This window comes from Pseudopodoces humilis, chromosome 1 (genome assembly GCF_049639895.1).
Source record: "Pseudopodoces humilis isolate 2021_Gansu_Grassland_sample_001 chromosome 1, ASM4963989v1, whole genome shotgun sequence".
Classification (NCBI taxonomy): domain Eukaryota; kingdom Metazoa; phylum Chordata; class Aves; order Passeriformes; family Paridae; genus Pseudopodoces; species Pseudopodoces humilis.
Window position 1 is genome coordinate 31485250 of NC_142200.1, and position 10757 is coordinate 31496006.

Below are 10757 nucleotides of genomic sequence, written 5' to 3' on the forward strand. Positions count from 1 at the left end.
GTAAGAGTCGTCACCATGTGGGAGACACTGTCATGGGAGGACATGGAAGGTCCTGTGTAAGTCGCTGCATTGTGGGGGGTGGCAGCGTGAGTCACGGTGTGCAGGCCATCCTTGTGCAGGACACACTAAGAGACTTATACCTGTGGGGGTCCTGCAGTGTGGGACATGGTTCCTGCTGTGCAGGACATCCTGATACAGACCATCGCTGCTTGGGACATCGCCAGCTGTCCTGTCATGCGGACCCCGCGGGAAACACCCAGCACCTGGCAGGGCACCCCCGGGGACACGTACCCGCCCCAGCTGCCGCTACCCCCGCACCCCGAAGCTTTGTCACGGCAGCTGTGCCGCTGCCCGACCGGGCAGGGCAGGGCAGGGCAGGGCAGGGCAGGGCCGGGCCGGCCGGGCCGCCCCCCGCCCCCGCCGCCCGCCCAGCCCGCTCCGCTCCGCTCCGCCGGGTGCCGGAGCCCTCAGGCCCTCACGTCGGGGCGGCGCGGCGGCGATGGGCGGCACGGCGCTGTCGGGAGCGCTGTGGCTGGGGCTGCTGTGGGCCGGCAGCGGGGCCGGGGGCAGCTGCCAGGGAAGGTGCTGCCAGGGCCGGGATGCCGCCTGCGTCGGCGAGGGATGGAGGGAGGGAGGTGGCTATGGGACCTGCTACTGCGACGCAGGCTGCCGGCGAGCCGGGGACTGCTGCCACGACCACAGCCAGGCGTGCCCGGGTAGGTTGGTCCGGCCCTTGGCGAGCGGGGCGCGGGTGGAGGGGCCGGCGGGACCCCGCGCCCCCGGCGCTCTCTCCCGGTACAGGAGCTGCCGGCACGGGCTTCGCGGCATGGAGTTTTCGCTGGGTTCCGAGCTGGGGCGTGCGGGCATGGGCTGCGAGAGGGGCAGATCCCTCCCTCCCTCCGCAGCCCCGGGGCGAGGGCATGAGTAGGCACCAGGCTGGGGCAGCGGCAGGCTCAGGAAGGGAGACAGACTTTTCTCTCACTAGAGAGAAAAGGTTTCGGGGTCAGCTGTAGTACAGTGACAGTCTGAACTTTCCCTCTAAAATATTATGTTACTTACTTTTCACTCAGGCAAGTCCCAAGTACAGACTGATTGCAGGGGGGCTGTCCCATTACAGAGACAGCAGGGAGATTAATTTAGCACTGCCTGTGTCTTTCAGCTGATTCCTCACATCCTGACAAACAAATATCAATTAAATAATTGTGGAAGTCCCCACGGTGAGGTTTTGTTTAGGAGCATGAATCCGCAAGAATTTACTGTGAAAGCAAAGGCTTTAAAATAAGCGTAGGAGTATGAGTGGGAGGGTCCTCTGCCAGCCCTCGGGGGATGGCACTGCTTGCCAGTGGGCAATGGCAAGGAGGGGAAAGCAGCCCAGTTCTACCACACTGAGTATCTGTTTTGTAGGTATTCACAGCGCCTATTTCTGTGGGATTTGTACCCTTTGCAGTCTTCACAATTTGACCGACCTCTCTGTGCCTGGGATGCAGTACACAGACCTTGCTTTGCAGGTGCAGTACTAGTACTAGGTCAGCCTAATGTCTCTTCCCATCTGGCTGGATGCATGCCAGCCTACAGCCAAAAAGTTATGAGCCTCTGTTGTACAGTCCTGCTAATTAGCGTGTATTTAGCAGGCTCAGTGCCATGCTGACATAGCCACCAAGCTTTGTGACCCAAGTTGGCTTACACCTGTCTGGATTGGGAAGGGGGAGTACAACTCTCGGATGGTGAAGACCCATCCTAAGGGATGTAAAACTGCACAGAAGAACTCAGCAGAGCAGAACTATGACCCCAGGTCTCTAGAAGAAACATGGTCAACTCTCCCATAGCTAAATAATCTTCTCAGAGTAAAAGAAGGGGAAAAAAATGCACCACAAAGTCTGACAGAAAGTTGCATTTTTGAAATTAGCATATTTAAAATACATTGTTCTTGCATTCAGTAAAATCCATAGAGGGAGAACTGGCAAGGTGTTAATCATACAACCACAACATATTGCATATTTTCAGTAAATCAAGTGATTTTTAATATTCAAGCATAAAAGGGGATAGCTGATAAATATGCACAAAAAAACCCAGAGCTGAAATCCTTCAGAAAGAAGCTCAAGATTGTGTTTGAGAAGTTCTAGTTTAAACACTTTCATTAGCATGACTTCTGGGGTGACTTCTGGCACCTGGTGATGCCCTGCTGTTATCAAGATGGTATTTTTTGTCTCAGGCTCAATGGTGATTGCCTCAAAAGGCATTATATGTCTACAATATAAGCACACCACTCTTGTAGCCTGTGTGGGTGGTGGGTGCCCTAGATTTCCAGTGCCCTAACTTCCAGTCAGGAAGATGGAGTCTCAATGAACTAAACACACAGGGAACTATTTCTGGTTTTTATTGCCTGTTTCTGCCTGGTTTGACTCCCTGCACTGCCTCACTGCCCACTTGTGCGAGTACCAGTGCAAACACAGAGGTTACATACAGCACGTTTTGCATTGATGGGTGTAGCATGGGAGGGCAGAATTTTGGCACCTTGGCAAGGTGGTCCTAGAACTCACACATCCAAAAGCTAAATTTGTAAGAGGTCATTATTTAAAAGGTAAATGATCATATATACTCTCTATGGCAAGCAGTCATTGACTTGTGTTCTGTATAAAGAGAAATTCTAAATAGTTCCAGTGGAAGTTTGTATCAATTTACACAAGTATAGCTGAAAATTTTAGAGGTTTTTTGGTCATATTGGATGTTGAGGTCTCCCTGTTGAGTCTTGCTAAAATCTAAGTGTTTAATGGCACCAGGGGTGTTCACTGGCATAGTTCACTGTTTTGAATGTAGAGTTGAAAATTTTAATATAGAGATGTGAAGAAAGGTGATCAATGGTTCTCATGCTACACCTTGTGTATCAACCTTTTCACAGCTCATGATTTCAGCACCTGGAGAAATGACTTCTTCTGGGGACTTTTCCCAAAATATTACTTTTCCCTAGGGGAAAGTGTAAAGTGCCCCAAGTGTAAGTAATCAAGAGATGCTAGGATGCAAGAGATGTTAGGAATCATACAAAAACAATGCTCCAAAATAAAAGAAACCACTGAAAGAAACCACTAAAGCTGCCAGCAGCAGGGTTGAATTCTGTCATGCCTAAAAATCACTGTAGGTTTGGTACTTTATAAATAGATGGCTCAGCAGAAGCTCATGGACTGCTGAACCCAAGTTCAAGAGTTTTTAAATAAAGTTCCTTGTAGTTCTAACACTGAAGAATATTTTTGAATAAATAAAGACTATTTTGGAAGAAAGAATATTTTTGTACATAGTATTTTAAATAGGAACTACTGTCCAGTGAGAGCCTGAGAAAGGAATCAGCTCACCATTTGAATCAAAGTGGTTACTATGGGAAAATCTGGAGATCCCTATACATTACAATATATGTTGTACAATGAACATACTACAATTCTCCATTTTTCTTTTTCCAGAAATGAAAAGAAAAATTAAATAGTTTGAATCAGAAATAAGGATTTGTGTTTCATAGTGCTGCAAACAGAAGATAAAAAAGCTTTGGCTACTCAAGCTGTCTTTCATAAATTAGCAATGTAATTTTTCTGTGTATTTTTGAAATTCCAAGTCTCTCGTTAGCTTCCACATTTTGGTAGGTACCGGAGAACAAATCCCATCCTGCAGTTTCCTTTGACTTGCATCCTCTTCATTGTTTCAATGAATCATCATTTAATATCGTGTGAACTAAGCTGAGCAAATACCAACATAGAGAGGGATCCATCAAGATGTAGCTATGGATCCCTGATACTTTTTTTTTTTATGTGTCAAGAAATGGCACTGTTCCTTTTATGTCAGCTCATGGACCCAGTGTCTGTCATGCTGGGGAATTTGACATCTTTCCAACAAGGCACAGAATCGATCTACTGTCCGTTAATAGCTGTTGGGTACTGACTGCAAAAGCGACATTATTATCCCACTTGCCTAAATTCCATTCTAGCAACCCAATATTCTTATTTTTCCACATGTCTAGGGCAATTCATCCTTCTTATTCTAAATCTTCATAACCATAAAATTACCATGTATTTCTGCAGATGACCAATATTTAACTGTTGGCTTGGTTTGATTCCAGTAAGACATGAATCATCACTGTATTTGTTATGCAGTTACTCAGTCCCTTTGGGAGTTTCTTCATGGAAAATGTGATATTAGACTTGATGTTATCTGCATATCAAGGTGCTAATATGGGATTAAAGTTCTTTGGAAATTCTTATTTATGCAGGTCATTCATACAGCCAGCTTGGAAGAGAATCAATAGATAAGGAAACAGGCTAGAAAGATGCTTACTGTCCTTTGGGTACTTGGGTAGAACTAAGATGTGCGATCAGGCATTTGATCAGGCATTGAAGTCTGTGCTTGTACCATTAAATCAAGTGGGGTTGAGGACTGTGTTTGGACCCTTTGGTGGCAAAAATCGTGAGGTTCATGCTGCGTTTAGCACTTGGCCTGGCTATCCCATGGTAGGGTCTAAAACAATTTTACTGTCACTGGTTTTCTTTTCTAGTTCACTGTTCTTGGAACAAACAGTCTGGGCTGCACTGCAACATGTCAGTGTGGTGCCTTGACAGCCACAGAGGTTGTGTCATGTACTTTGGGGTACCTGGATGTGTCTGAGGGCAGTGCCTGGTGGTGCAGTGTCAGGTGTCTGCATGAGGCAAAGGGAGCTTTTTCTGTGACTTTCCGGCACTGTTCTACAAATCATACTTGGGAGCTGACTAGGAAGGTGTTTATCAGTAGGTAGAGGAAAACAGCAGAGAATACTAATTCTCTGAGCAGGATGGACAACTGGTGGCCCAACACCTGGGGCAGCCCTGTGGTTCTGTTTCAGTGAAATTCCTTAGGGCGTGGGATGCAGCGTCCTCAGCCACAATACACCTGGTGCTGTCAGGACACTCAAAAGTGGGCGGGTTTGGTCAGAACAGCTGGTGCGCAGTGAGAACAGAGGAAGGGAATTTTAATAGATTGGTAAGGACATCTGCCAAGCAGCCTCTTTCAGAGGTTTTATCTGCTCTATGATATTGGTAGTAGTCCAAGAAATTAGAGATGTAATGACAGAGCAAACAGTGCCATTTCTATGTTTTATGAGAAGAGTTACAAATCCCAAGGAGGTTATCACATTTTACTCTTTCTTCCCAATGTCTTGTACTGGCAGAATCCCAGAGGGTATAAATTATTTTCCTGAAAGACTAGTTTGGTCCCATCACTTTCCTGCAAAGCTGATGCAAGGATGTAACTAGTGGTTAAGCAGTAAAGCTTCTTGGGGATTTAAATTGTAATCCAGAAATGTGGAAAAAAAATTGAAAGCATGTGATATGTTCCATTATAAGCTAATGAGAAATAGTACACATAGGAAATTAAAAAGTTTTATTTAACTAGGTAACAGGAAGCATGACTCAAAACAATCCAGAACCAGGTTAAGGTAGCCCACCCATTGATGAAAATGTGCATTTTGTACCATTTTCTAACTTACCTACCAGGTGGCCTCCAGGAAAAAAGGCTACCGGAAATGGACTGCCACTCGGATTAAATGTCCTTGTAGGCCACAAATTGTGGATGACACATGTAGGGAAATGATTGCTTATCCTCAGAGAATTCTTCTACTTGATGGATGCCCGTGTGTGAGACATTTTTCTTATTGCTCTCTCACTGCTCCTCCTGCCAAGGCTGTGCAGATTTGAAGTTCCCGGGTAGAGGGGTTGTGTTTGTTCCATCAGTGAGCATCCAGAGATCATCCTACTCCAACCCCTCAGGGCTCAGCTTGCAGTACAATTTTGAAAAGCTGTAGTATTCATTCTAACTGCTAAAGAGAAAATTTTTAGGTCATACAGTTTTCAAAAACAGGGACTTGGTGTTTCTGGAGATGAGGCTGAGGAAATCAGTTTAATGGAGATTTGAAATGGCTGTGTGTTCTTTACAGTTGCATATTGTTTTAATGGAAAAATAAAGTGAAGACTTCTCTGTTATGTGGCTTCTCACTCAGGAATAATGTATCTATCACCTGATTTGTATTCTGAGAATGACATCACAGAACCTTTTCTTCCCCTACTCAAGGGAAATGCAGTTTCTTATGACTCAAAGTTTACTTTAAAAATAATGGTACTTTTCCCAAAATTTTTGATTAAGTTCAGAGGAAATTTGTGATCCCTGAAAACTGAAATTCAAATATCCAGTGGACTGTTCTGTAATTGGAAATGAGCAGGACCTTTGTTAAAACAGGGAAGCAAAGCAGTGGCAGTGGATACAGTTTAATGTTGAGGAAAAAGGAGTTAGAAATTGATCTGAAGGGAATCAAGCATACTGCTACTTAATGTTCCAGCCTTTAAACAAAATCCAGTGGTATAGGAGCTGCCAAGGAAGGTCAGACCAGTCTGGTGTAGATAATCCATGAGCTGGTCTCCTTTGAGGCTAATGTTTTATGCTTCAGAAGAGGGTACGGAAGAACTTCACAGCTGTAGAGAAAGGTCTTGGTTGAGGGGCTGTTTCTTTGTGGACAAGGGATGGGATAGTGAGCCAAGCATTGCAGGCAGGTTTGAATTTGCAATTTGAATATGCAAAATCCTGGAAGAATGGTTTAAACCCATATAAATAAAGGTAGAAAGTAAAAACACCCAAACCAAACAAAAAGCCCCTCAGTATAATCTTATTATCTTAAGCTTTTGAGAGCAATTAGATAAAACTGAAGTCTTGACTATTAATAATGTTTTAATACTGCTTTGCAGCTATTCCCTGTGTTGTGGGGGAGTGGAGTCATTGGAGTGGCTGTGCAGAGCAGTGTCATCCTGGGCTGCGGATCCGTAGGCGCTATGTACACCAGGAACCTAAAAACGGTGGGGAACCGTGTCCAGCTCTGGAGGAAAAGGCTGGCTGCCTGGAATATCTCACTTACCAGGGGGAGGAATGTGGCCATGAACATGGTATTCTCAATTTCATCTCTCTGCTTACATTGTGTCCATTACAGCCATCATAAATTTTACTGATGTCAATGAACAGTAAAAAAACCAAGCATCCATCTACAGTTATCTGGTTAAAATTATAATTTAGAAGTTTACTTTCTACCGTCATATTGATTTTCATTCAATAATTTGTTTTCCTGCTCTGTCTTTTCTTAATTTCTATTAAGCAAACAACTAAGCTGTGTGCATTCCTTCAGCTGAATGTAAGTATCAAATTGTCTCTATGCAAAGTTAGAACACAAATTCAGTATGAAACAGGAAACAGTACTCCTTGTGGGATTCCAGCACATCCTATTTCCTCACTGACTAGATGGCATGCATTGTTAGATATTTTTCTCCTGAATAAAGAGAGAGATTAGCTGTAGGGGATGGGGTTGAGGTCCAATGTTGGCAACATTTTATCAGTTTTTCAATAAAGTGAGCCAGCATCGCCATCCACAAGCTCCTGATTCATTCACCCACTGTTACAGTAATTGAACTATGACTCAGCTGTGCCTTGCTGTTTACCATAACTGTTTTTTTCCCCAGTCCCTGCTTTCATAACTACCTCTGAATACGGTAAAGAAAGAAAAAGAAGAGCAGCATCTTCTCTCTGGCCTTCAGACAAAGAGGCAGCAGGGTAATCTATTTATCATATGTATGTGGGTCATCTTGTTCAGTAGAAAACAGCTGGCTAGAGAGAAAAATATAATTAAATTTGCAATCATTAAACAATAAGCTATAGCTTGTACTGATTTTCTTTCCTGCAGCTCATTTGCATGTTCTAGATGGTTTTTTTTATTACTTGCTAATTGTCCTGAATTAGACATTGGGATCATTGCAAATCTGATGACAGCTGCTTTTGAAAGCCAACAGTAAATAATGCTGAAACAAAGATGAATGTATCCTAAGTGTAAGTCTGAGAACTTAGATGTAGGTCTCTGAACAAAATGGGCTGAATGGGATTGGTCACAGGAGACCTTTTTTTATTAAACTATTTGACACAAGCAGTAAGAAATTTTGTTTAGTTACCAGTAGAGATAGCAATGAAGTTTAAATTAGGCTATTACTGGGTCTGTAATGCTCATAATGCTTTGTCCTGTGCTATTTTTTTCTAGAATAATAAAACTCATTGATATTCTTAAAGTCTCTTCCAATTTCTTTCAGCAGCATGGGAGAAAAAAATATGAGTTACTGAGATCAGTTTTTCAAAATAATTTAATAATACAGAACACTACCAGAAAGTGAGATTATACATAAATTACTGGACTGGGGCATAGAATGAGAAATAGTTTACGTAATGCTTTTAAGAATCCACTGACTGGGTTAGGGTCAAAAAGAGATTTGTTAGCAATGACAATGTCTGACTTGCACTTCACAAACATCACCCTTACGATATGCAAGTCCATTCAAAGCGCCTACTTAGATCATGCTTTCTCATAATTTGGTACTTTTCCTTCTGAGCAGATACTGTGTGGAGTTCAGGACAGAATCTCTTTCCCAGCACTGCGCTCTGGAGACGCGTCCGCACGCGCGCTGGATGCAGTACCTGCGCGAGGGACACACCGTGTGTGTCGCCTGCCAGCCCCCGGCCATGAGCACGGCCACGCAGCGCTGCTCCGGAGATGGCCATAATGCACACGGGTAAACCAAAACCCAAAAAGAGTTAAAACTTCTCAAGATCTCATTAAAAGCTGCATTTTTTGTACCTAAAAAATGGAACAGCTCAAATCACTTGTAGAGAGCTCAGGTTTTACCCTTTCAGTTCTCGCAGAAATTGCTTTTAAAACATAGATAAAATCGGAAAATAATTTCAGTATAGGAGTTCAGTGCTTTGCATGCTTTATTCACAATTGTGAAGTGATGGAATTTGTGTAGTGGAAGAGGACTTATTACAGCTATGGCACTTCTACTTAAAAATGGTATTTCCTGCCGTAGTCCAAATCTGATTGCAGATTTAACAGTGGTGGATTGGTACTTCCCTCAAGCCTGTATACCTGTTTTTTAAGAAAAGTAATTGTGAAAGTAAATATTTAGTATTCAGAACTGATTTTTATTTGATTCATACATTTATTAATATGCATACTAAATACCTGTACAACCAGCTACGCAACCCACCATCCTGGATACTCCACACAGGAATATGTCTGCTCCAGAAAGAATTTTAAGAGCTAGATGAGTTTAATAAGATCTTACATGATTAAACAAATCCAATCTTCTGACATTTTATACAACACCATTCGATAATACTAAATTCACAGCTTTTACTTGTCTAATTTCTCATTTATTGTCTCATTTCAGAGATAAAATCTTACACTGGGAAGCAATTGGCAACTCTCAGTGCCAAGGAACCTGGAAGAAGATCCGGCAACTAGAACACTGTTCCTGTCCCCTGGTGCATAGTTTTATTTTTACATAAAAGTTTAAAAGACCTTTAAAATGGCAACAAAAAGAATAAGAAAACTAACAACAATGCCAAGAAACCAACATATTTCTGATGCATTTTCTGGAGCCTTCAATTTTACATGAATCAGACCTTTGGCAGAAGCATTTCAGGAAATGCTCTCTGCCTTAATACAAAATGCAAAGACTGATCTCTATCAGAACACTAGAAGCATGTTTCCATGTTTGCCTTTTGTAATTAAAGAGCTAATGTTTCTAACCATAGTTGTTACTTTTCCTGAAGTTTTCCATCTTTACTGGCCACAGCCCAGTCTATAGGCACTGCTCCTAAGTAGCGAGACAGCCAAGTATTTTCAAGTCTGAGAATAGTGACTGTCAGCATTTAAGAGCAAGGGTGAATAAAAATTAAATTTTGAGAGCTAAAACCAATTTCAGTTTAGGTCCTTTGTTCTTCTCCAGTATCATCTAGACAACTTTTTACACTACATCTGCATAAGTATTCTTCCTCTACACTGCAGTTTACATGTTCAGCCACCTTCATGAAGACATACTTAGTACTATTAAAGAATTGGTCTCCTCAGAACTTCATGTCAATAATACAAAGTATTAAAGTAACTTTCCTGGCAGGTGAACCTAGGCAAGACTTTGTGACTAAGGTAAAAAAATTACTTATTACTAGTTAAAAATGCTCAGCTACAATGATGAGCATAGAACCTGCAACATCTGAGCTCTGACAAGACTACTGTGCAGGTTGAGAAAATTTCCTGTTAAGACAGGCAGTATCCCCATGCAACATTAAGACTTCCTAGAAGAAATCATAGTGGTTTCTTGGCAAGAATGAGGAAGGTGATCTGCTTGAGGTTCTGTCAAGAATGTGTTGTGGCACAAACCTTTGAACTGTATTTTACTATTTTATCGTAATGAAAGCAGGCCTCCAAAACAGAAAACAGATTATTTTAATGCTTTCTGAACATTGCAGACTTCAAGAATGTTTTCCTTTTTAATGGGGAAAATTGTCTCAGAGAGCTTTGTTTTATTATGACCAATTCAGACAGCTGCTTTTTCTTGTAAGGTTATTGGAAAATAAAAACCTTAGCCAAGAAAAAAAGGCACAAAAAATATGAATTCAGGGGATTTCACTTTTAAAAGAATGCTGTATTATGTTAGTTCAAGTCACTAGATTCACACCAGTATGGAAAGCGTGAGTTTCCTGAGATTGTGGAAGTCTCTTCCAAATGATCTGAATCCAGAGAGACCGGCTAGTGCCATCATCCATCTGTTCCAATCTCCCATGAGCAGGAGGTTGCAGTGGCCAGCAGAGACCTTGATAGTGACCCCCAAAGTGTATCTTTGCTGTCACTGACAGTGTAGACTCGTTACTGATCCCCACTT

The 10757-nt window shown here is 42.5% G+C and overlaps 1 protein-coding gene across 1 annotated transcript; it reads left to right on the forward strand.

Moving 5' to 3' along the window:
* Nucleotides 1-499: 499 nt before the first annotated feature.
* SBSPON (somatomedin B and thrombospondin type 1 domain containing) lies at nt 500-9625 on the forward strand. The gene is made up of 5 exons (XM_005517095.3): nt 500-716; nt 6750-6944; nt 7512-7602; nt 8430-8606; nt 9264-9625. Exons 1-5 carry the CDS (start codon nt 500-502, stop codon nt 9379-9381), a joined length of 798 nt encoding a protein of 265 aa, XP_005517152.2. The 3' UTR covers nt 9382-9625.
* Nucleotides 9626-10757: the final 1132 nt, after the last annotated feature.

What these genes read in the sequence shown, in the direction of transcription:
- SBSPON (XM_005517095.3), top strand. Translation starts at nt 500, where the DNA reads ATGGGCGGCACGGCGCTGTCGGGAGCGCTGTGGCTGGGGCTGCTGTGG. An exon ending in CCACAGCCAGGCGTGCCCGG is followed by an intron (nt 717 to 6,749) that starts GTAGGTTGGTCC and finishes ACTGCTTTGCAG; the next exon opens with CTATTCCCTGTGTTGTGGGG. An exon ending in GGAATGTGGCCATGAACATG is followed by an intron (nt 6,945 to 7,511) that starts GTATTCTCAATT and finishes TTTTTTCCCCAG; the next exon opens with TCCCTGCTTTCATAACTACC.